This window comes from Pristis pectinata, chromosome 22 (assembly GCF_009764475.1).
Source record: "Pristis pectinata isolate sPriPec2 chromosome 22, sPriPec2.1.pri, whole genome shotgun sequence".
NCBI lineage: Eukaryota > Metazoa > Chordata > Chondrichthyes > Rhinopristiformes > Pristidae > Pristis > Pristis pectinata.
Genome location: NC_067426.1, coordinates 30,247,653 through 30,274,495, shown reverse-complemented (window position 1 = coordinate 30,274,495; position 26,843 = coordinate 30,247,653). Strand labels below are relative to the sequence as shown.

General features: G+C 41.4%; 1 protein-coding gene across 1 annotated transcript in view; it reads left to right on the top strand.

Moving 5' to 3' along the window:
• Window positions 1–24,459, top strand: part of LOC127581569 (ephrin type-A receptor 7) — a 382,237-nt gene extending 357,778 nt beyond the window's left edge. Inside the window, 5 exon segments of the mRNA XM_052036035.1 lie at window positions 1,394–1,597; window positions 12,021–12,170; window positions 12,912–13,105; window positions 19,705–19,872; window positions 24,345–24,459. Of these exon segments, the coding sequence (XP_051891995.1) occupies window positions 1,394–1,597; window positions 12,021–12,170; window positions 12,912–13,105; window positions 19,705–19,872; window positions 24,345–24,459 (831 nt within the window).
• The last annotated feature ends 2,384 nt before the right edge of the window (window positions 24,460–26,843 follow it).

Sequence of the window (26,843 nt, the reverse complement as noted above, 5' to 3'; positions counted from 1 at the left end):
CGCACCACAGATCAACCAGAATAACACCAGGGCTTGATGAGTTAAATTATAAGGACAGGTAACATGAAGTTGGCTTGATTTCCCTTGTGGGCAGATTGAGGGAAGACCCAATGGTGTTATTAAAAACAGAGGAAATATTTCCTCTGGTGAGGGGACTAGGAAATTGGGCGGCGGGGAGGGGGGGGTGGAGTCATGAAATTTGAGGTGGGTCCCTATAAATAAAATGGAAATCATCAAACTGGGCACATGGAATTCAATGTGGAAAAGGGAGAAGTTTGGGAGGATGACCACAGAACATAAGTGGCACAATTTTGAAAAGTGAGCAGATCCAAGTTTTTAAAGATGGCACAGCAAGTTGATAAGGTGGTAAAAGAAGCACAGAAGTTACTTATGTTTCTAAATAGAGAAATAGAATATAAAAGCAACATTATTATGCTCAGACTTTATGAATCACTATTTTTCCTTCAGTTGGAGTACAACTGTAGGCACCACCTTTCAGATCTTGGAAAGGTGCAGAGGTGAATGACTATGTTGCCAGGGGGTAAAAAAAAAATCAGTTATGAGGAGAGGTTGAAGGAAGTTAGGACTGACACAGAAAAAGCAAACAGGTCAATAATAAATGTTTTCAATGTGTTCAGAGAGCTATGGACAGCTGGTCTTTCAAAACTCACAATGAGTCGAGTGAACTGTGTGTAAGATTCTATAATTCTACACTCAGCTGTCTGCTCAGATTGCCTTTCTTTATTGAGACACGTTGGAACTTTCCCACTGCAGCAATGTTATGGTCAGGAATCAGTATGTGGTGTAATTACAGATGTAGATTATTTTCTAACAATCGAGCAGAATCTCTGTCCATTTGCTCTGGTAGCTTAATGGTTATTAAAAGGACCCGTGACATTATTGTGGAAGGAATGGGAGAGCCCTCAGCTGCCCTCACGCACACTTGTCTTTCAATCAACACCACCAACATTAGATTGATTGGGCATTCAGTGCATTGATTTCCTTACACACTTAGAGGGCAGGTATTGATGACAAGATCACATTCCTAGTTGTTAGAGGAAGGGGTTGGGCTTACTGCTGGGATGCGTGTGGTGCAGTTGCTCCCTGTGTGTGGGAAAATCCAAGAACTTGATCCAGTGGCAATGAAGGAAATGTATTAAACTGGTGTGGTGCCCATAATGTAAAACCAGCTTCTTAATTGCTTGAAGTGATTCCATGTCCTACCACAAAGACAGCTCACCTCTTAGGTAATATCTCTGGCTAAGACCAATTAGAAGACAATATAGAGTAGATAATAGCTGAATGAAGTCTGTATCTACTATGTTCCATCCACTGTTAATGATGTATTATTATAATGTGTATAATCTTGAGAAATTATGATTTGTTTCTTCAGAAGCACGAAGGCCAGTTCACAGTTGTTCAGCTGATCGGGATGCTGTGTGGAATAGCTTCTGGGATGAAGTACCTCTCCGAAATGGGCTACATTCACAAGATGTTGGCGGCCCACAAAATCCTGGTCAACAGCAACCTGGTGTGCAAAGTGTCAGGCTTCAGACAGGCACATGAAGAGAAGGTAGACTCTGTGTTCACCACCATGGTGAGTGGAATAATGAACCGAGCTGTTGGCTTGCACATTTAGTAGACTTTCAAGTACCATACTGACTCCCATTTCAACCACAGTCTTCGTGATGGGTACATTGTAAAAAGTACTTTAATTGGTTGACTTTGAAATACAATCAGGATTAAGTTCGTAAAGGTATTTATTTAAAAGTAAGGAGTTCCTATCTGTTGTCTTGCCGACTGTTCCTATCCTGTGTTCACACGTTATTCCTCTGTTAATGCCGCTATTAAGCAAAGTGTATCAAAGTTAGGCAGTCCCTCACCACCAGCACATCTTGTGCTTACTCATCCCACTGCCCTCCTTCCCTCATCTTGACTTCCGTATTTCTGCTTCCTAAAGCCAACAGCTCTTTGTCTCTCTCTCCCTCTCTTGCTCTTCATTTTTTTTCCTTCCTCCATCTCTCATTCTTCCTCATCGCACTATCTCCTCTCATCTAACTCCCTCCTTTTCCTCTTCTCTTTTCCACATTCTCCCATCCTTCCTTTTCCCAGTGAATAATGTGCCATACTCCGTGGAAAATCTTTTTTTCTTCACTTACCAAATAAATTGCATTGACTTGTAAAAATAATGACATCTATGTTATAAGGATGTTGAATGGGGCAAGTTGAAACATCAGCACGTATTTCAAAAGCGAGTGTGACGTGTACGTCTAATTTGTTGCTTCAGTCAGTGACTCTGAATTCAAAGTAACAGTCACTTCATGTTAACCACATTGATTAGAAGGTAATATATATGGTGCTGATTTATTCAGTACTAGGTCATTGAAAAACACTAATTTCCACAGTGAAAAGCCATTACGACCATTACCAGACTGAATTGGTCATTCCGGAAATTCAACCAAACACTTATGGTTTCAGGGAACTCTGACACCAATGGCTTGATTTCCATATCAGTCATACATGGGATGATAACATGGGATTACATCATCCCCTGTCTGACGAACATTGCCTGGGACAACACATCTTGTTGCTTCAATGAGAAACCATTGTTTCTCATTCTGGAACCAACCATGTTTAAAGCGGGCCTCGAGGACTAGGTTGCAACCTCACCCAAGTAGATCCATTTTAACATGCGTAACGTAGCTGCTCTTCTTGGACTTTGCACACCCCCCTGACGTGCTGACCACCATCCCGCCATGTCCTCCTAGGTCCCTGAACACTTCAACCATGATCTTCCCCACCAGCTCCTGGCCTCTGTCCACTGCCTCCCAACAGACCTCCCACCACCGGCTCTAACCTCTGGGTAATCTCCACCTCACACCCTCTCCTCCCACAGGATCCAGTCTAGCAGACAGGTGAGGGCCTGAGTTATAGGGAGAGCTTGGGCAGGCTAGAACTTTATTCCTTACAGCAGAGGAGACTGCGGAATGACCCTAATCACAAGGTGATTATAAAATCACGAGGGCATAAATCAAGTGAAAGCGCACAATCTTTTTCCCAAGGAAAGAGAATCAAAAACTAGAGGGCATAGTCTTAAGGTGAGAGGGGAAAGACTTAAAAAGGACCTGAGGGGCAACTTCTTCACACAGAGGGTGGTATGTATATGGAACAAGCTGCCAGAGGAAGTGCTTGAGACAGGTACAATAACAACATTTAAAAGACAGCAGCTTTACGTAATGTGCTGTATGGAAGTGGTTGAGGCAGATACATTAACATTTGCAATCTACTTGGACAGGTACATGGATAGGAAAGGTTTAGAGGGATATGGGTCAAACATGGGCAAATGGGGCTAAATTAGATGGGCATCTTGGTCAGCATGGATGAGTTGGGCCGAAGGGCCTGTTTCCCTGCTATATTACTCTGACTCTATGACTCCCCACATTTCCAGCCCCAGGCCTGGACTTGTATTTTCCTCCAGTGCTTTGTAACTTTGTAACAACTGTGCAATGGGTATCCTGGAGCACCCAAGACTAAAAAAACTCCTGAATTTTGCAGCAGCAAGTTCATCAGTGAAGCAGTCATGACTGTACTGCACAATGATCCTTTAATTCTACCAAAGAATTTGTGGGACGTAATTTTTGAAATTTAATCTCTATACCGACAGAAGCAGCAGAACATAGATGACATTTCGAACATGAAGATATAATAAACAGAAACAGGAGTTGTGCTACATCAACTTGATGAAATAAGCAGCTGATTTTATGCTGTTCCAAAATCGCTTGGTTTCTTAATGTCTGAAAATCTTTGTATAATTGGCCTTGAATATACTCAAAGAAACTGAGCATCTACAGCCCTCTGGGGCAGGGAATTTCAAAGATTTACAGCCCTCTGAGTAAAGAAATGTCTCCACATTATCAACCCCAAATGGGTGGATTCTTATCGTGAGACCAGTGTCAGGATGGATGAGTTGGGCCAAAGGGCCTGTTTCCCTGCTGTATTACCCTGACTCTATCACTCCCCAGAGGGCAGGCACAGTAGTGGAGCGGTTAGTGTAATGCTTTACAGCACCAGTGATCCTGGTTCAATTCTGGCCACTGTCTGTAAGGAGTTTGTACATTCTCCCCGTGTCTGCGTGGGTTTCCTCTGGGTGCTCCGGTTTCCTCCCACATTCCAAAGACGTATAAGTTGGGAAATTGTGGGCATGCTATGTTGGCACCGGAAGCGAGGTGATATTTGCAGACTGACCCCAGAACACTCAATGCAAAAGATGCATTTCATTGTGTGTTTTGATGTACATGTGACTAATAAAGATATCTTATCTCAATTGGAAACTGCGATTTAGCCAATTTGCAAGTTTTGTGATACCATTGACAATAACTTTTCAGGGTTAAGTTGTACAATCAAATAACTGTTACCAAACGACTCCGCACCATGAAATACATACGATAAAGTTGTTTTCAACAAGTTACTACATAATCTTATTGTAAAAAGTGGCATTAGAATGAATTCATGCTGTCTTATCTTATCCTAGTTCTTAACTCCAGCTACAGGAAACAGATTCTTGGTTTCTCTTTCGTAGGTCCCTGTCAAAATCTTGAATGTTACAATGTCATGGTCCCCGATGAGCAGAGGCTAATCTCCTTCAGCCTCTCTTCATGGGACAAACCACTTATCCCAGGAGGCAATACAGTGACTCTAAGGCTGCTCTACCCTTTTATGGGTGTGGAGACCAATACCTCACATAGCTGTGATCTCAGAAAAGCCACATTACAGGACATTTTTTTGCTTCAACACCCTTGTAATTGATGCCAATCTATGATTAGCCTACCTGTTTGCTTGATATACCTGCAGGTTTAGTTTCTGACCAGAATCTAGCACACCAAGATCTCCCCGTACACCAAATTCATTTGTTTCACAGTGTTTACAAATAGTTTCCTTTTCCATGTTTCAGAGACTTAATGTAGTCCTCACAGCTCATTTTTTCCACTCCATTTTGTTTTGTTCTATGTGTAGACATTGTATGGCTGAAATTAGCAGGATACTTTGGGAATCAGCTGGGGTATTGCTATTTGCAATATACTAGGAGCAAAAGCAAAGGTTTCTTGAGTTTCCTGTTGATAACAAACTAGAGGTCACATTTTCAGGGAGCAGGCTGAACAAATACAGAAGGACTTAGATCAGAGACCGCCAGTGTAGAAGGCCACATCCAGAATGAAAAGTTATGATATTAAGACAGGATCACAATAGTGGCAGTGTAGGCTAAATCATTTTATTCTACCTTTGAAGAATTTGGATTGAACCTCTGATAGCAGCAAAGTACATTAGCAGTCAGGAAACTGGAGGATCATGGGTTGTATGCCAAAGTTAGAGAGAGGTAAATCTCAAGTAGTGATTGAATTCCTAATAAATCCTAGTCTAACTCCTCTTGATGGATTGTGTACAAACTTGATGGGAACCAGGTGAGGATATCTGTTCCAGGAAGGACATGCAGTAGTGTATGAGGGGTTAGCAAGACACAACCAAATTGATAGCGGGAGGAGCCAGTCAGCCCTTATGTAGTTACTTTATTCGTTTTTGTCATATCTTGTTTGAACCACATTACTGTACCATAACTCCATGCTCCTTCAAGTGCATATCCAATCCAACCTGTTAATTGCAGCTTTCAATGTTTCAATTAACCATTTCAGCCTTTTGAGAAAGAATTTGAAATTTCCATTACCCAGCAGGCACGATAGTGTAGCGGTTAGTGTAACGCTATTATAGCGCCAGCGACCCGGGTTCAATTCTGGCCACTGTCTGTGAGGAGTTTGTACGTTCTCCCCGTGTCTGCGTGGGTTTCCTCCGGGTGCTCCGGTTTCCTCCCACATTCCAAAGACATGCTGGTTATGAAGCTGTGGGTATGCTATGTTGGCGCCAGAAGTGTGGCAACACTTGCAGGCTGCCCCCACAACACTCTACACAAAAGATGTATTTCACTGTGTGCTTCGATGTACATGTGACTAATAAAGATATCTTATCTTATGTTATCGATTTAAGATTTGTGTTCCCAGATTTTGCACTTAGAATTTTATTTAATCTTAATTCTAGTTTTCTTTACAGTGTTATTTAGTGGTGTCAGAAGCAGAGTTTCAATTGGTTAGGTGGTCAACTAGAATTGATTACTTGGTAATTACTGTCAGCTGAGTCTCGGACTATGAAACTCGTCCATAGTGTGTGTAATTTTATGTGATTGCAACTTCAACAGTGTGTGAGAGATTAAGCAAGCAAGGGGATTTGGCAAGATGGGTAAATGGGGTGATGGGGACAATGAGGACTGCTTCAGTATGGTAAAAAGTCCAGTTAAATTTGAATTGCATTTGTATAGTAAGCTGTAGACTAAGTTCTAGTAAATGAGATTAATGTAGATAGGTATTTGTTGGTCAACATAGACAGGGTGGACCAAAGAGCCTGTTTCTGTGCTTGAATCTAGGACTCTAATTGCTAAGAGGCATTCGTAATTCAAATTTCAAACTGAATACAGATATGAACAGTGTTTATTTTGGACATGTGGTCGGAATGGAAAGACAATGCTGCTTTCTAATTAGCCTTTGGAAATGCAAGGCATATAAAAAACAGTAGGAGAGTTAATTAATGGGGTGAAGATTGATAAGGGCATGATATAGAAATGCTGCCTCTGCTTGAAGTGAACAGGTCACAATGTCTGGATAAGATGCATCCAAGGTTCCTGAGGGAGAGAGGGGGTGGCTGTTGCAGGAAAGCTCGCCATCACAAGACAAGGGAGCAGAAATAGGCCATTCAGCCCATCGAGTCTGCTCCAAAGAAAAGGGAAAAAAGAAAAAGAAATGAGAAATGGGGGGGGGGGGCAAAAAAAACACACTATTCTAACCCCAATTTCCAGCCTTATCCCCATATCCCTTGATAGCCCAACTATTTAGATATCTATTTATCTCTTCCTTAAACCCCTCCAATGATCTGGCCTCCACTGCTGTACGTGGGAAGGAATTCCACAAATTCACCACCCTCTGGCTAAAGAAATTTCTCCTCATCTCTGTTTTAAACCTGCACACTCTAATTCTAAGATTGTGCCCTCTGGTCCTGGACTCACCCACCAAGGGAAACAGCTTGACCACATCTACTCTGTCCAGTCCTTTCAACATTTTAAATATCTCTATGAGGGCCCCTCTAATCTTCTAGCCATAATCTTTTAACCCTCCCTATACACCAGAGATGTCTAGAAAATGGCAAAAGTAACACATTGTTCAAAAAGAGAGTCAAGGACATGTCAGACAAACCTTGGGCTAAGTTCCGAAGAAGCTCTTAGAACAATAATCAGGAAAGATATTAGTGGCCACTTTGACAAGTCGGAGTTGATAAAGGAAAACCAGCATGGATTTGTTAATAGCAAATTGTCTTGACAAACTTGATTGAATATTTTTTGATAAGGTAACAAGGAAGGTAGATTAAGGGGATGCAGTAGATCTTGTCTGCATGGATTTTCAGAGGGTGTTTGATAAATCCCAATGCTCAAGGCTAGTTCACCAAATTGCAGCCAACGGAATCACAGGGTCGGTTGAAGCATGATAGAAAATTGGTTTAAAGTCAGAGAGAAGTGGTACACTTATTATAAGAGTGCTTCCCAAGGGTCAATGCTGCAACTTTAGTTGAATATAAAATAAAGACTTAAGTGTGGGTATGCAGGGTAAAATTTGTACTGAGGATAACACAAAGTTTAGATGCTTAGTAAATAGTGAGGAGACAGAAGTTGGCTGAGTGGGCAGACAAGTGGCAGATGAAATTTAATGCAGGAGAGAGTGAAGTAACATTCTTTGGCAGAAAGAGTGAGGGAAGACAATATAGACTATATGGCCCAGTTCTAGAGCAAGTTTATGAATAGAGAGATGTACACATATGAATATGTGTACATAAGTTCTTGAAGATGGCAGAGCACATTGACAGAGGGTTCGAAGGCACATGGGATGCTGGAATTCCTGAGTAAAGACATAGGGGAAGTTTTGTTCAACCTGTACAAAACACAGGTTAGGGAACAAGAAGAGTATTGCTTCCTGCTCTGGTAACCACATCTTGGGAAGAATGTGAAGGTCCCATAGATGGAGCAGAAAAGATTTACTAGAATGGTTCCGGGCACAAGGGGTTTCAGCGACAATGTTAGACTGGGGAAGCTAGGTCTGCTCTCACTGGAGCAAAGAAAGTTGAGAGACTTTTTGATAGAGGTGCATAAGATCATGACTGATTTAGATAGTGTGGTGAGAGAGAGAAATTGGGATGGTTCAAACACTCACAACACAGTTTAACATTTTGGGCAGAAAATAAAAAATACAAAGGAAGAATATTTTTCTTGGAGAGTAGTTTGGATCTGAAATTCACTGCCTGTGGTGGAAACAGAATCAATGGGTGACTTCAAAGGGGAATTGGACGGGACCCAAGGGAAAATATTTGCAAGGTTATGGGGGAAAATGTCTAGGAATGGGACTGGTGAGATTGACCTTCAAGCAGTCAGCATTGAATTGATGGACTTCATGGCCTTCTCCTCTGCACGATACCATGTTTTCCCAGCAACAGAGCTTGTTTTTCTATTTCTACTTAACGTTTTGGCGCCTTTTCATATCTTTTTGATTTGATTTTCTTCCTGCAAAGCTTGTTATCGGTAGTTATCTACGCAATCGAATTTATAATTTTAAACACCTCATTTAAGGCAACCAGCTTTCTAAACTTAAGTATAAACACAACTCAAATAAAGGACAATTCTATTAAAATAGTTGTTTCAATGATGGTTTCTAGAGAGCTACACCAAATATTACTGGTTCCACGGCTGAATTAACATATTTAATGGCTAATTAACTGATCCAGCAATGTTAATGGATCATTTGGTTGATGATTGACCAGAATTTTTAATTGATGCCAACAAATCACATATCATTTGGTTTAAAGACAATTGTGTCTATGCGCTATTAATTGAGCAGCATTTCCCCTTGATTTCTTATAAAGGTGAATGTTAAGCCCAAAATAGATTAAGCAGAGGAGACATGCATTGAGACTGTAGGTTATTCCTGTAAGAAGAGGCATTCGTTGCTGGAAAATGTCCATTTTCGAAAGATATTCTAAAAGCAAGCAGCTCTGTGAAAGAACTGTTCCTGCTACCAAATTGCAACTGTTTCCCATAACTTCTGTGAACAATGTTGACCTAGTCCTCTGAAGTACTGTTTAATTGTAGTGTCGATATTCTTTCCAAATCCATCTATAATGTGCTTGTGAACACTTTGGTTCCAGCTTTTAAAGGATACTGCTTTGTAAATACACCAATCACTGAAAGTTGCTCAAGAGATTAGTAACCATAAAAAAAACACAAGCCCTGCTGTTTATTTCCACAGTAATAGAATTAAAAAGTAGGTCAGTTATACTGAACCTACATTGAATCTTGGTTAGAATACACATGAATATTGCATGCAGTTCTGGTCACCCTATTATAACACATAGAGGCAAAGGAGAAGTTGCAGGGACTATTTACAAGAATGACACCAGTACTGAGAAGGTATTCATATCAGGAAAGGATGAACAGATTGGGTTTGTCTTCTCTTGAGGAATAAAAAGGCTGAGGGATGAGCTTTAAAATAATGAAAGGTTTTGACAGTGAATACAGAGTGAATGGTTCTACTTGTGGTGAAGAGTGTAGCAAGAAGCTGTCAGTATAAGACAGTCACCCAGATATCCAATAGAGAATTAAGAGGAAACTTCCTTACCTAAAGAATGTGGAACTTGTGACTAGCTTGACGAATTTAAGGGAAGGATAGACCAGTATATGAGGGAGAAGGGAAATAGAGCATAGATTTAAATGAGGAAAGATGGGAGGAGGCTTGAGTGGAACATTAACATTTTTTCTATGCCACACATATTACTCAATGAGAAAAGCATTTTGTAAAATGAAACCATTTTGGTGTCTCTAACAATACAAGGATATATTTGCCTTGCAGGCTCTATAGCACTACATTGATAGAAATGTCCTGTGAAGGGAAAGTGAGTAAAATGGGGTATATCCTCCAGAGTTTTGAAGATTAAGCGGCGATCTATTGCAATGTTTAAACATTCTCAAGGATTTGACAGGATAGAAGATGAGAGGCTGTTTCCCCTGGCTGCAGAGTCTAGAACAAGGGATCATAATCTCAGGATTAGGAATCTTTCATTTCAGATTGAACTGTGAAAAATCTCCTTTCTCAGGGGGCCAGTGAATATTTGGAATTCTTTATTCCAGAAGATTTCAGATACTTAATTCTTGAGTATATTTAGGAATGAGGTTGATTTGATTCTTGATCACTAAGGAAACAAGGATTGGGCAGGAAAGTGGAGATTCTGCCCTTATTAAAGATGTGAAGTGGGATTGAGGCAAACCTGTCACCTCCTCCACCTCCTGTTTCTCATATCCTTGGTGCTTAAGTATTTTTGTGTATTTTTTCCCCAGTTCAATGAAGAGCCAAACATTTGCATGTGCTGTGCTTCAGACTAATTTATAAAGCATACAAAATGATGGAGTAAACAAACCATTACTTTCCCCGAAGGCAGTTCTTCTTGAACAGTTCTCTCCACTCACATTCTCATCTTGTAAAACACTGGCAGGATTGCTCAGAATCCCAGGAACAGGAGGAAGCCAATCAATCACCTCAAACCCATTTTGCCTTTCAGTTAGATCCTGGCCGATGTAAGTCTTAACTCATCACTCTATCTTGGTCTCTTAACCCTGAATATTGTCACCTAACAAACTCGGTCTTAGTTTCGGAATTTTCCATGAACTTTAGCGGAATGTATTCCAGATCTTTACCATCAACACTTCCTGACATCACTTGAACAAGCAAGCTGACATCTCTCTAAAACCCTTAGCTCCAATTTCAAGGTTACACCCTCTTGTCAATATTAACTTTCTTTTCCAACCGTCCCATCAACTCCTTTGACCACCTAAATGCCTCAGTGAGATCATCCTTTTATCTTCTGTTTCTGGAGAATACAGGTCTAGTTTTTGCAATCCTTTTAGTGATGGTGTTCTTCTGCTGGGTCTGTGTCACTCCCAGATCAATGTATGCTTCCCGCACAGTGGTGCTCAGAACTGAATGCAACACTCTCACAGGTAAAATAAGTTAAGAACCACACCGATCTGACCATGGACCATGGGGTTCATATTCACAGTTCATTGAAAGTTGCCTCACAGGTGGAAAGAGCAGTTAAGAAGGCCAATGGGATGTCGGCTTTCATAAGTCGCGGAATTGAGTTTAAGAGCCGCGAGGTGATGATGCAGCTTTACAAAACTCTAGTTAGACCACACTTGGAGTACTGTGTTCAGTTCTGGTCGCCTCATTATAGGAAGGATGTGGAGGTGTTGGAGAGGGTGCAGAGGAGATTTACCAGGATGCTGTCTGGATTAGAGAGTATTGAATATGAGGAGAGGCTTAAGGTGCTAGGGCTTTATTCACTGGAAAGGAGGAGGATGAGAGGAGACATGATAGAGGTATATAAATATTGAGAGGAATAGATAGAGTAGACAGTCAGAGCCTCCTTTCCAGGGCACCAATGCTCAAGACGAGAGGGCATGGCTTTAAGGTTATGGGTGGGAGGTTCAGGGGAGATGTCGGGGGGAGGTTTTTCACCCAGAGAGTGGTTGGTGCATGGAATGCACTGCCTGGGGTGGTGGTGGAGGCAGATACATTGGACAGGTTCAAGAGCTCGTTGGATAGGCATATGGAGGAGTGTGGGATGGGGGATATGCGGGAGGAAGGGGTTAGGTAGTGTGAGGGTGGTTTGATGGACGGCACAACATGGTGGGCCGAAGGGCCTGTTTTGTGCTGTATGGTTCTATGGTTCTATGGAAACAAAAGGGAGTAAAACTTCCAGTGAGCTCCGACATTTTCAAGTTTTCTCTGCATCCAAACTGAGAGAAGGTTTGAGTGCAGAATCTGCTATTCGCCATGTGCTGGAGATTTCAACTGCTTAGAATCTGGCAACTCTTTCTGAAATAGGGCGGGAAGACCTTGGTCCTGTGGGGAGCCCCAGAAGCTATCCAGTACCACAGATACAGCCCAGCCAGTGATGTGTGGAGCTTTGGGATTGTCATGTGGGAGGTGATGTCCTACGGAGAACGACCTTACTGGGACATGTCCAATCAAGACGTGAGTTTCATATTTGGATCTTGAATACTTAATTCAAGTATGTATTCAACAAAAAGTGTGATGATGAATTTTTAATAAATGATTCATCATTCGTGGATCTGCATGTTATCAAATATTCCTCGCATACTCTAATTTTCAGTTACAGTCTTCCCGCTATATTTGTGATTCATAGATGGATATTATCACTTCCAAATATTTAAATGTATGATTATGTCTGGAGTCTTATAACATTTTAACAACATCAAAATTATGGAATTGTTGTAGATTTGGCACAGGTTAAGCTTGTTATATGACAGCTTGTAAACTTTCATTATTCTTGGGTGCCCATGTTCAAGCTCCATCACAGGCACCACCCTCCTCACCATCGAGGACAACTTCAAGAGGCACTGCCTCAAAAAAGTGGCCTCCATCATTTAAGGACCCTCACCACCCGGGACATGCCCTCTTCATGTTACTACCATCAGGGAGGAGGTACAGGAGCCTGAAGACCCACATTCAACAATTCAGGAACAGCTTCTCCCCCTCCGCCATCAGATGTCTGAATGGTCCATGAACACCACCTCATTATTTCTCCTTTGCATGATTTTATTTATTTCTGTAACTTAGAGTAATCTTTATGTCTTGCACTGTACTGCTGCCGCAAAACAACAAATTTCACGATATATGTCAGTGATAATAAACTGGATGCTGATTCTGATGATTCTGAAGCCATGACTCAGTTTTGCTTTGCTGCATTCGTAGGTGATCAAAGCAGTGGAGGAAGGATTCCGTCTCTCTGCTCCCATGAACTGCCCTTCTCGGCTGCACCAGCTCATGCTGGAGTGCTGGCAGAAGGACCGCAATGACAGGCCCAAGTTTGCACAGATCCTCAGCATCCTAAACAAGATGGGGCGCAATCCTGACACCCTGAAAACCATTCCCAATGGCTGCGTCAGGTAAGTGCCAACCAGAGCCTTGGGATTTTCCAGTTGAGTTTCTAGTTTACCATTAAATCAGACCAGGGATAGTTGTATGTTCGTTCACAGTGCTTTATTTTTGAGCTGCTTTACTTTTGAGCTGCTTTACTGGAGATGATAGAACTCCTACATGCAGAGATTTCCGTTAAAGTCCTATTGTGAATCCCTAATCATTTACCATCTGCTTCATCTTAACAGCATCTAACCTGACACGTGCGTATGTAAAATCTGCCTCAGAAGTGACATAATGTACATTGTGATAATTGTAAACTAATTTGGAAACATCATGCTACCTCTTATTCAAAGTCATTCTTTGAAATATGAAACAGTATGCATGTGGGATATTGCTTTGTATATAATGTGTATCTCTTAACTACTTAAGATCTTTCAACTGATGTTGAGTTACTGGAGTTTCATTTCAGCCTTGACTAACTGATGTGAGTAATCTTTGTTTATGAAGTGGAAGGCTCCACTCTGGAATTGAATTGGACAGTGTTTGGAGAATTTCCCATCAGTTCATCATTAGTGCAATTAAAATTGCAGCAAACTGCCCGCATCTTAGCAACCGCATAGGTCATTCATTCAGCAGCCTTACTGAATCAGTGTTACTGAATCAGAGAAAGGCTTTGCATTTTGCTTCTCTGCGGTATGGTTTTGTGGACTTATGCCTTGGATCAGAGCTAAGCACTGCCTTTGACAGAACCTCAAACTGCCAAAGAGCATTCCCAGGACTGTTATCTCACACCTTGGGCACGAACTTTTGCAAGAGGATTAAATATGACCTAAGATTAGTCAATGAAAACATTTTGGGATCAGAAGTGCATTATGGCGACCCAGAGTTAATTGCTAAACATGGGCACTTGATGTCTGCATAGTTCCTCATCAGATGCATGGTGGTTGTCCTCAATACATAATCTGTACTCATTTATGAAGGTTGCCAGGTGATGTCAATCAGCATGCAACACATCAATGGTGTCATCCAGATAGTGAAGTCTTGTTCTTCAGTCAAGCCCAGACCCTACCTGGGCTGTTGCTCAAGAGTCCAGCAGTGAAGGGCTATGAGGATGAGTCATAGTCATGGAGAGATGCAGCATGGAAACAGGCTCTTCATCCCTTCGAGTCCACACCAACTATCACCCACCCATTGTACACCAATCCTACGTTATTCCCATTTTTTTACTCTCTTCACATTCTCTTCAACTCCACCCAGATTCTGCCATAGATCTACACACTAGGAACAATTTACAGTGGCCAATTAACCTACCAACCTTCACATCTTTGGAATGTGGGAGGAAAGCCACCTGGTCACAGGGAGAACGTGCAAACTCCACACAGGCAGCATCTGAGATCAAGATTGAACCTGGGACTCTGGCACTGTCAGGCAGTGGCTTTACTAACTTGCCACAAATTATCATTACCAAGTCATTATTCCTGGGGGTCAATTCATGGTGTCCTTTCTTCCTAGGCCAATTTCCGCCCAGGTGCTCACCTCCGATAATAAATGTTGGAGGCATGTGGTGCTCTGCTCCTCCCTCTCCTATGCCACTCAAAAACATCTCTGTCCTTAAGGTCCTGCTCGTTCAAAGCAGTTGCCACTGGGAGCCACCAGGAGATTGCCACTTGCAACCCGCCATGTGCTTTCTTGGTGTTGGCATCAGCAGAGGGTTAATATGTAATTAACAGCAGAAATGCTGGAATGGATGTCTACTGTTGATTGGAAAGTAACAAGTGATGAGTTTGTTCATAATTTGGTTATTGCCGCATCTGAAATTTTCTTGTTTGCACTCTGTAGGATTTTTTTTGATCTGTTGTAGCCTTTAAGCTTTTCTACTTGTTGACTAACCCCGTGGGTGCACTCACCAGATAGAGTTTACAGTAGGGAAATGTTCTACTGTTTATGCTGACATTTATGAGCCACTCAAGCCTCCTCCAATGCATTTGTCATCTTGATCTATAGATGTAACCCTTTCTTTTTCTTGTATGTTACCTGGTTTCCTTTGAATACATCTATCCAACTCCTAACAACTGCTTCATTGAACAATGGCTAAAGAAATTTCAGTTCCTTGTGGAATTTACCAGTGTTCTATTTGTTATGGTTCCAAGCTTTTGATCTCCAAATTGAAACAAAAATATTGTTATTGAGGTCAGTGTCTCTCTAATCTGCAGGCCTGATTCTAAAGCTCTTCATTTAGGCCTCCGGCAAGCCGACACGTTTTCTTCTGATGGGGTTTTGTAGAATATTGCCTACTGTTTCTCATCATTCAGAGCACGTACTGTTGACACCATGTGCATGGCTTCATTGTCACAATAATACTCCAGGGTAGGACCTTTTAGAACCCTTCTGCTTTCAAAACTACTTTAGACAACTGGGCACAAATCTGCCAATATTATTTCATTGGACATGTGGAATGGAAGTATGGTGAATATAACTACACTTGCTATCCATGTCTTGTTATTCTGAAGTGGAGCTTTAAGCTTCATGCCCCTTTTATCATCATGACCAACTTACTCCTGACCTCAACAGGAATTCACTGTTTCTCATTCTGGTGCTGCCTGACCTGCAGGGGGCTTCCAGTCTCTTTTATTTCTGTGTTGGATTTCCAGGATCTGCAGCTTTTTTGACTTACACCCCTGCTTATTGTGAGAGTTTATTGCCCTTCACCAGCTGTGTTGGGAAGATGCAATGCAGAAGATGTTTAAGAATCAATCACAATGTTGGGACTGGAGGAGTACATAGGCCACTCCTGGGTGGTCGGCAGATTCCCTTCCTGGAAGGCCATTAGTGAACCAGTTGAGTTTTTATGACATTCCAATCGGGAGGACACAGTGGTCCTGCAGATAGAGCAACCGTCTCACAGCTCCAATAACCAGGTTCAATTCTGACCTTGGGTGCTGTCTGCGTGGAGTTTGCACGTTCTCCACACGACTGCATTGGTTTCTCCAGGTGCTCCGTTTTCCTCCCACATCCCAAAAAGCGTGGAGGTGTTTAAGTTAACTGGCCACTGTAAAATAATCTCTATTATGAAGGTGACTGGCAGGAGAGCCAATGTGGTGTTAGGAGGGATGGTTAGCAAAATAGGTTTGCAGGAAAATAGATGGGCAAGGGATTATTGTAATTGCTCTAAGAGCAAACCGACTCAATGGGCTGAATGGCCTCCTTCTGGTTGCTAAGACAATATACTTTGAAATAGGTTGCTGTCACTTTGACAACAACCAGATTCTGGATTTCCATTTGATTGCAGTGATTTTTTTTTGTGTGTGATTTCTCCCGATAGCAGCGTCAGGAGCACAAAGGCTCTCCAAATTTTAAGGTTGAGTTTTCACAACCTTTTGGGATGACTAGCTTAAAGCTAATAGAACTATGGTCACTGGTCCCAAAGTGCTCTCCCACTGTCACCTCAGTCACCTGCCCTGCCCTATTACCCAAGAGTAGGTCGAGCTTTGCCCTCTCCCTGGTAGGGCTCTCTCTCTCTCTCTCTCTCTCTCTCTCTCTCTCTCTCTCTCTCTCTCCCTCTCCCTCTCTCCCTCTCTCCCTCTCTCCCTCTCTCCCTCTCTCCCTCTCTCCCTCTCTCCCTCTCTCCCTCTCTCCCTCTCTCCCTCTCTCCCTCTCTCTCGATATATATATATAGATAGATATATGTATGTTGCCTAAGTAAAGTTTCCTGAACATACTTAACAAATTCAAATTCCACCCCATCTATGATCCCAGTCTATGTTAGGAAAGTTAAAATCCCCGACTATGACAACCCTATTATACTTACAACTCTGCACAATCTTCCTGCATATTTGTTCCTCTAATTCCATTTGACTATTTGGGGACCTATAGTATAATCCCAACAATGTGATCATCCCCTTCTTATTTCTCAGCTCCACCCATAGAGTTCTCACTGGATGACCCTTCAGTAATTTCATCTCTGACTACTGTTGTGACATGCCCCTCAAGCAAAAATGCCACTCCCCCTCCCTTCTTTCCTCTGTCTCATTCCTGCCTAAAGCACCTATACCCCAGAACATTAAGCTGCCAGTCCTGTCCCTCCCTTAGCCATGTTTCCATAATAGCTATAATATCCCAGTCCCATTTAACTATCCAAGCCCTAAATTCATCTGCTTTACCTGTCAGACCTCTTGCATTGAAATAAGTGCAGTTTAATCCAACAGGTTTTCCTATTGCTAGCTTGTCCACAGCATTGTCTAAGCAATTCAAAGTGAATTACGCTCCATTGGCATCTGCGAATTGCACTCATTAACAGGATCTAAAGAAAAGCTGAGTTTTTGGGTACAGTCGCTAACTAATTTTTAAAAGGGCTTTGAATACTTTGTTTTAAAGTTACTTTGAGCTGACTAATGCACCATGATCTAACCTAAAAATAGTTCAATTTTATTTGAATATATATTAAAATAGGATTTCTCACAGATGGTGGATTCCTGCTCTGGTATAAAATGCTTATCATTTTGCAATAATCCCATTTTGAACTGTGTTAATCAAACTTTAGCAAGCCATCGCTTTTAATATATCATGGAATATTTCTTCTGAAGCAAATTTCTTCCAAATTACATTTTAGGATATTTCCCAATTGAGTGGATCATGGCAGATTTTCTGTGTGACCAATGTACAAATACAGAACACTTTTTAAAATGGGTGTAATTTTTGGCTGGAATCATCAATTGTACCCAAAGCAAAAATTCTACGTGCATGTTTTTTTTAATTTCCAGACTTCTGTAAGTTTAAAATTTAGGCTTGCTTTGGAGGGATTTATTTATTTATTTTCTATTTCTGGCTTATTAGGCTAGGTAGTAACATAACCACACGGTTGACTGAGCAACAAGCAAAATGCTGGAGTTGGGTCAGGCAGCATCCATGGAGGGAAATGGACAGTCAATGTTTCGGGTCAACACCTTTCATCTAGTCTGAAGGATAGAGAGGAGATAGCCAGTATAGAGAGGTGAGGGGAAGGGGTGGAGAAAGATCTGGCAAGCAATAGGCGGGTCCAGGTGTGGAGAGCTGATAGGCAGATGGAGGAGGGAAGAGTGGAAGCAGAGGCTGGGAGGTGTTAGGTGGAGGCAACAATGGGCTGCAGATAATAGAATCTAATAGGAAAGGAAGGGGGAGCATGAAACAAAATAAGGGAGGTGGGTAGACAGAAGAGACCCAGTGGGAGGAGTGTGTGGGTGGCGGGTGGGTGGAGGAGGGTAAAGGAAAAGGGGAAAGAATCCAGAATCTGTAGTCTCTTGTGTTTCCTGGTTGACTTTAATGTTAGCTTCTGGGTGAATGGGATTGTTCTTGAACAACAGAAATATTGGAATATTAGGGATGAGGGAATAAAATCTTTCTGTGAGGAAGAGGCTTGAGTAAGCAGAGAGGGAGACATTGTTGTGGATCACAAAGATTGCCTAAGATTAGATTTCAGACCAGTTATTACTGCAGAAGTAAAAGCTTTCTCTCTGCATGGTAACAATATGAAAATTGGGAGAGAGAGAATCGCTGGAAACACCTGATGATTCAAATGGTAAACCAAGCAGCAATTTAGTTACTTGTGCCTTTGTTTCTGTTGGAAGAAAGATGTCCATCTTTTTTTTGGAGGAAGATATTACAGTAAAACTCGATTATTCCAGCGTGCTGAAGAATTTGGTGATGCCGGACTATCAGACGTTACTCTATTCATTTGATTCACTTTTCTTTAACACAGTAGAATAACAATTTATCCAGTGAATCCAGTAAGTTTAAAGAGAGCATAGAAAACAGAACCAGTTAAGTGTAAGCAGAGCATGGGAAGCAGAGCGGGGTAAGTTTCAAGGGAATGCAGCCAATGAACTCAGGTAATAGGGGAGTGAGGGAACCAGGGCCCCGGCAAATGGACAAGGACTGTGGGAAACATCGTTTGGTGAGCCAGTTGCCCAACATCAGGTTTCCGAACAGTTGTATAGCAGACTATCAGAGCTTTACTCTACTAAAACTGTCACATCACTTTCATGAACTGGGATTAAGACACTTTCACCATAGGCTCTGGCAGCTGAGATCCTGGATCATTTCAATGGAGTTAACACCTAAAGTCCTCCCTGTAGTAGAGCAAGTAAGTTAAAGGCTCAATATTTCCAGTCAGCATTCAGAAACCGGAATCCATGTGCATTTTAGTCTGAAAGCCTGTGTGTGCCTCTCGTGGGACAGATCTGAGGGGGTTCAATCAAACTGAAGAGACAGGACCATCTGATGATGCAGTGCAGTACTGATTCAGTAAACAGGCCAGGGAGAGTTTCATTGTTCATGTTGTAAGTGTTTCACCTAAAATATCTTTGTTCTTTTATAAAATTCCAGCAATGAATGCATCTCTATTGTGAGAGTCAAGTGAAATAATAGGCCATGTTAAAACCACACTTTCAGTATTCAAGTTACAATGCAGTAATGCCCAGATTCAACATACACAATTCAGACGCTACAAGCAATACTGCTGGGTTCGGAAGCGTTACAGATGGCGGCAAATATTATACTATCCTCTTTGTAATGTTCAGGAATCACTGAAAAACTTTCCTCTCTGTGGTGAGGCTTTTGGTATTGACATCATCTCTTTTATTTTGATCAGCAGACCTCAAAACTTGCATATTCCTCTCATGGACCAAAACTTCCCAGCATTTCCATGCTTTGACTCGGTGGGAGAGTGGCTGGATGCCATTGAGATGAGCAGGTACAAGGACAACTTCACCGCTGCTGGATACTGTTACCTGGAGTCGGTTGCAAGAATGACAGTGCAGTAAGTGATCTTTGATTCAGACACTGCCATCAACCAGTGTATTTCCCCATTGGTGCAAGTGTGAAAGTGAATTTTGTGACTATCTGCACAATACGTCCCTCGTGTTCAAAGCTTATTAATTTACTTATATCTCTGGCAAACATCTCGATCTACACAGGAACTTGTGGAGACTTCATTCTTCCAGGCAAACCTGTTGATATCTCCACTCCATGGTCCGAAGCCTTAAAGTTTGGGAATTTGCCTGTAGGTTGGACACTTGCCAGGAACATCTTCTGTGATTGTAGAGTAATTAAGGGCTATAAATCAATCTAATAGTTGCCACATTATACACTCTTCACACATCCATTTGCTCTCCAAGTTGAGAATGGCATATTGTGAACATTATACACTCTTACGCCAGTGTAGTATAGATAGACTGCAACCTCACCAAATCTGTTCAATCGTCTATCCTGACCCAGCCTGAGCTAAGTGCCCACTACTATACAGAGACATTTTCATTTGTCCCATTGGTCTCTTATTTAGATTTCACTTCTGACTTACATACACTGGTTAAGTAAATACCAGGTGCATATCTCTTCTCCTAAGGTACTGACTGCTCTTCACAGCATCATACTGTGACATTTTATTCAGATTTTGGAGGACAACACATCTGGTAGGTCATTATGTCATGCTGCAAATGCCATTACGTGAATACTGATGAGAAGGAAGATGGCACGTATCAGTGAAGCTCTCAGATATATCCAAAAATATCCATTGGTGCCACATGCCAGTTAGGTTGCCAGAGTATGGAGACCATTCCACGCCTTCAAGTGATTTTCAAGCTCTAATTGATTATCATTAGATTCACTGGCCACACTGTGCCATTTTGCTTATTGATTTCAATTTGAATTTGAGAAAATAAATCCTGAAATTTCTCATGAAAAACACCATGATGCTGGAGGAACTTGGCAGGCCAGGCAGCATCCATGGAGAAAAGCAGGTGGCCAACATTTCGGGTCACCTAGATTCATCTAGATCTATTCTAGATTTCATCTAGATTCCAGCATCTGCAGTCCTTTATTTCTCTGAAATTCCTCATTGCTTGCTCATAGGAAATGAGGTTCAGAAATACTCAAACATTTTCTCCTCATAATGGCAGACTGAAAAATCTTAACCATGTTACTCCAATGTTATCAACAAAATGGCCACCATATCACATTGAAAATGTAATCTTAGCCAAAGTTAACTTCATAATATTATTTATAGCTTGTGATATCTTGGTGGTACTGTGCTATTTCAAGCTGTAATTTAATATTTTGTAGTGTTCTGGTGCATATTTTTGATAGAGTGGATTTTACTGTTAAATAGCTTGCAAATATTCTTTAATCATTGAAACTCCATTGCATTTAGGATCACCATTGAGATGTGTGAATGTCGTGTGTGTGAAATATGTAAATTGTTAGTTGTAATTCATATTAACCTTGCCTCGCTAGACTTATGATCTCCTGGGTGCAGTGATGTTCTTGAAAATTATTACTTATTAAGATTACTTATTTACTCATAATTATGATGAATTTGAATAAAAAAGAAGCTGAGATTTAAAATCAGGTAATAGGTAATTGTTCATCACTAAAATCAAGTCCATGGTCTAGCAATTTGTTACTTGGTCTCGCAACTGAGACGCTTGCAGACTTGCATTGTTGAGGGCCTCGTTCATAAAATTATTGGAAAAACCAAACCTCCCCATTTGATGCACAGTATCTTATAGCAGAAAAGCCCTGTGAATGCCTTCTGTGACCAGCTATATTGGGGATACAGTGCCTGAAGAGAACCCTATCCAACTGTTGCTGTTCAATGAGAAGGGTTTGGCCCTGCTGAACCGGATTGCTTGACGGTGGACTAGTCTGACCGATAACCCCTGTGATCAAATGCAGGGAAGCAGGAATGCTGAAGGAGGAGGTGACCTTGATTGCCACTGACAATCAGGTTGACTGCCCCAGCCAGGCATCTAACAGATGGCACAGGTCTGTGCTTGCCTCCCTGAAGCCCATAGGACCAGATCCCCACAGTCATGGGCAAGCTGGTGTGCCAAAACCTGCAGGTATGGCTGTTGGCTTCTATGGCAGGTTGGCTCTGGCGTTTGCTGACAAACCATGAGATACTCCATTAATGCAGCTTCCCAACCCGTCTCTATTTTAAAACTGCCTTTGTACTTTTAATGGTTTGGCATATCATCTGAATGAAAGGATACTTGCAAACCAAAGTCGCATTGTCCAGACTTTATTCATTAATTGGCTGTGTGGATCAACAAATGTTGAAAAGTTACAAACTCTCAAGCCAAAATTGCAAATGGGAGTCAATAAAAATATAATTGAATGAAGAATGATGCCAACTAATTACAAGAAGTTACACTGAGCTGCAGCACAGTAGCGGTAACAGGCTATTTGTCTCAATAAGCCTGTGTTCCAGTTGAAGCTCCCCTCCACTCATCATCTGATCCTTTCAGAGCTGATTCCTTTCTCCTTCTTGTGCCTGTCCAGCTTCCCCAATGTTGTTTCTCTCAACTGTTCCTTGCCTTGGGGCGTTCCAGATTCCTGAGCAATATACGTGGAATTGTGTCAATGTCTGGTGCAAAAGGAAGTAATTTGACCCATGAAATAAAACCAGAAAAGACTGGAAACACTCAGCAAGTCAGGCAGCATCTGTGGAAAGTGAAACAGAGTTAATGTTCTAAGTCAGAAACCCTTTATTTGACCTCTCTGGCCTGAAACATTAACTCTGTTTCTCTTTCCATAGATGCTGCCCGAACTACTGAGTCTTACCAGCATTTTCTGACTTTGTTTCACATTCCAGCATCTGCAGTTTATTTAGATTTTCATTTGGCCCATGGCTGTGTTAAATGAAGAAGAGTAACGTAAGCTAATCCCATTTTGATTTTTGGTCTGTGGTCCTGCATGTAGTGGTCTAACCTCTCTAAATGGAATGAAACTTTCTGTCTTTACTCACCTTACAGGGAGAGTATTCTAGATCCTCCCACGTTGCCACCCCACCAAACGCACTGACTGAAAAATATTCTACTCAACGTACCTTTAAATGTTCCATCAATTGCTTTAAATCCTGTCCTCCAGTTATTCTATTAACAGAATTAAGTTGTTCCAATCCTCTCTCTCCCCAGCTTTTCACAATTTTAAGCCTACACTTACATCTCCTCTTTCGTTCCAAACAAAACAACTCCAGTCTTTGCTTGTAGTCAAACTTCTCCCATTGATGGTATTGGAGAAAATGTAATTCATGTTCTCCACTTTTCCTTCCTTTCCCTTCTCCTGGCTCAAACAGTGTTCTTCTTACACATTTGTAATTTACCAAACAGCGGCATGATCTTTAAAATCATTTCCAGTTATATAAATCTGTGACGAGTTCCTCTAGTGCCTTGATTCTTCCACTGTCAGTGACTACTTACCTTTATAGATCAGGCTACATGCAGTTGAATGCCAACTTGTTGCAGGTCTCCAAGCTTCTCAAAGATGATTGGCCGCACAGTGGCACAACTAAGTGGAGCCACTGCCTCGTAGCAGCAGGGACCTGGGTTTGATCCTGACCTCGAGTGCTTGTGTGTAGTTCGCACATTCTCCCTGTGATCACATCGACTTCTTCTGGGTGCTCTGGTTTCCTCCTACGTCCCAAAAATGTGCAGATTGTTAGGTTAATTGTCCACTGTAAGTTGCCCCTAGTGAGTGGTCCAAGAGTTGATGAGAATGTGGTATTAATGGAACCAAATGGTTGATCCAAAGGTGAGCCAAAAGGCCCAAATCTGTGCTGCATCTCTCTATGATTATATGTGAAGAGGGATTTAAAACTATATCCAGGTTCACACTGCTGATTGCTAAATATATGTCCCTGTGACAGGTGAGATCAGGATGTACCCTTTGTACCCTTATTGTACACAAAAACCTATGAAAATCCACCATAGTATGAACTTCAGTGGAGGAGGATAAACCAGAGAGAAAGGAAATTTTTGGAAAAGCAAAAGTTGTGAAAAAAAATATTCAGGGTTTGATGTACGTCTTTGAAAACAGGCAGAAAGGAATATGTGTTTCACTAGTAAATAAATCTCATTCAAACCAGAACTGACCTTGATAGAACATATCAGCCCCCCACTCCAATGGGCTGGGGTTGCTTCATCTATCTCGATTGAAGCCGTCATCCAAGGAACAGCCTTTAAGCGTCAGCCTTTTGGGATGGGATGTGAGTCTATTCTGATCTTTCAGCTTTGGTCATTTGTGAGAGATTTCAATAAGAAAGCTGTGGCAGGTAATTTAATGGATGAAATGCCACCAGAAGTGGGAACATCTACAAGCTCTTAAGTTAGTATGATCATTATACTTAGCTGGCCTTTTCATTCAATCACCTGCAAGGTCCTCATTGTTGGCAACTGTAATAGGCATGAGCACGTGGACTACAAGCACTAAATTCTGTTTGATTTTCTTCTGCAGAGATGTAATGAGCCTGGGGATTACATGTGTTGAACATCAGAAACAAATCCTGAGCAGCATTCAGACTCTACGAGCACAGGTTATACAAATGCACGGTCGGGGCGTTCAGGTTTGACAATGGCATCCACCTGGATCTTCTCTGCGAGTTGTATTCGTGACGAGATGTCGACACAAACTGCTTGTTTGAAAGCGGTGTGTTTGCGAGATGAGGCCTATGTGTGGGATGGCCGGGGAAGAGGACCAGAGGGCCAGTCTTTATTCTAATTTTTTTTAAAAAGTGATTTCAGCAAGAGGTATTTCCGAATGGGTTGTTAATGCAACTGGACACATGGCATTCCTATAACTTGGATAAAATAGGAAAAGTACAGGAGGCAGGCAACAGTGCTGAGTTACCTTTCTTTTCTATTGGCTCAGTTTTTGTTTGATCATTGTGGTTCAGTAAACACTGCTCGCTGTGATAAGCGAGAGATACATACAGGCACTCAGTGTCAACAGACTGTGAACTAGAAATATAAGCTTGGACGTGAGATTTTGTTTGAGCCTTTTGGTTGGCATTCTTGAATGTCCAGGAATTACATGTAATATGATCACCTATGGAAATATCTTCAGTCATATAACTCTCAAGTGCCCACCTCCTTTAGGCCCATGAGGTGTGTGTGAGATTTAACTTCTGGTCAAATCTTTACATCTTGCCACAATTGGAGCTTGGAGAACCAGGTGCTTTGGCAACTTGAAGGTTTAACTGATCAGTTGAGCAAGTGCCTGAGTTGGGGCACTTTTATTGAGTTGGATAATTTAAAGTTGTGATTAAGTAAGAGGGCCACTGCCCATAGGTCATTGAGCAATAAATCTTATGACCTTTAATACAGAAAAATCGGAATGTTATACGGCATTCAGTGCGTGGAAGTACACCTCATATCTCCTGTTTCTAAATCACAGGGAGACCAAACCATAACTCCAAAAGAAATTAAAGGGAAAATGCAATACTTTTCCAAAAGATGAAGAGAAAGTATTTCATCTTTCCCCTTATTTTTTCCACCCACATATATGCCACAAGACCTGGGTCTAATCGAATAAACATGGGTATAGTAAATGATCTAGTAGAACCTACGTAAGGAGTACTGAACATTGGTGTCATTCAGGCTCTGTTCAGTGGCAATTTCTGAGCCCTTTAGCGTTGAGCTCCTTGATAATTCACCAATAAACAGCTACACCACTCCAAAGGTGTCCCAGGGATGGGCACATCCAATGAATCACGTCTGCACAAAGGAATGGAGTTATGAAAAGCATTATTAAAAATAGAAACATTACCCTTATAGATTTAATAGAAGCAGAGAACATTTGCCCCAAGTAGGCAGGATTAATAAGGTATGTTAATTACGTTGGAGATTTATACTAATTGCATCCTTCGACAATCCATGGTTCTGCTCAGCTGGTGGTATCTCACTTCGGTAGTGGAAACTTATTTGTCTGTTCTCCATATTAATGCCTGGATATTCTGGCAATCTGAATTTCTTTTCCTTTTCACCGTATCCACTTTGTCTGTTTTCTGACGATTCACTCTTTTGCCCCAGACGAACTCCACTGAAGTCACCAACATGAGCCAGATTTGACAGGAAGTTGCTCCCATCGATCCTGAACCTGAATCAGAAATCTTGTTTCAGTTGATCTTTCCATAATGGTTTTAGAATAACCACTTTGAGACACCAGTTTCATTTTCACTCTTGATCCTATTGTTTTCCTGGCCTCAATCTCATTCCTTTTAGTTGGTTCAGTTTAACAGGTGAGGCTACATCATGCAGGACAAACCCCAATTAAAATGCTGACGATTCTTTGTTGCTCCTCAGAGACTTGATCAGTTGCTGGGCAAACACAAATTCACTAAAATGATTAATTGGTGAAGAAAAGGGTTGATATAACTTGCCAACCAATTGATCAGTATTAGTAAACTCTGCATTTGCCCCATTGCTAATATATCTTAGACAGTTTAACTGTAGAGATCCCCATTCTATAGCTGTGTAATATGAATCACAAGGCCAGTATAATAACTTGATCTAACCTAAGTATTCTCAATTGATTTAAGAAGGAGAACATTTTACCTGTTCAAAATGGCTAGTCAATCCGGGCAAAGCACGTTAGAATATCCAAGTTATGTGCTTCACAGTGAATCACTCCAGTAGGAATGAAAAGATCTGCTGAGGGGCTCTGATCGTTAGTAAGTGAAAGCATTTGCTCTTGTTGCATTGGCTTTAATGAAAAGCATTGGACTGGAATTAGAATGATCTCCGACATTAGGGTGATGGCCTGATTGAGAGCAGCAACAAGTTTAATCTTCTTTTATTCTATCTTCAGAGAGTTGTAGATTCCATTTCAATCTGGCTGAAAGTGAAACAGTATTACATAGTGCATACCACTGCCCATTATCTACAGCCCATTAAATTATTTATTTATAAAGTTGCCAGTATTACAAGCATTTATACTGTAGTTTTTCTGAATATC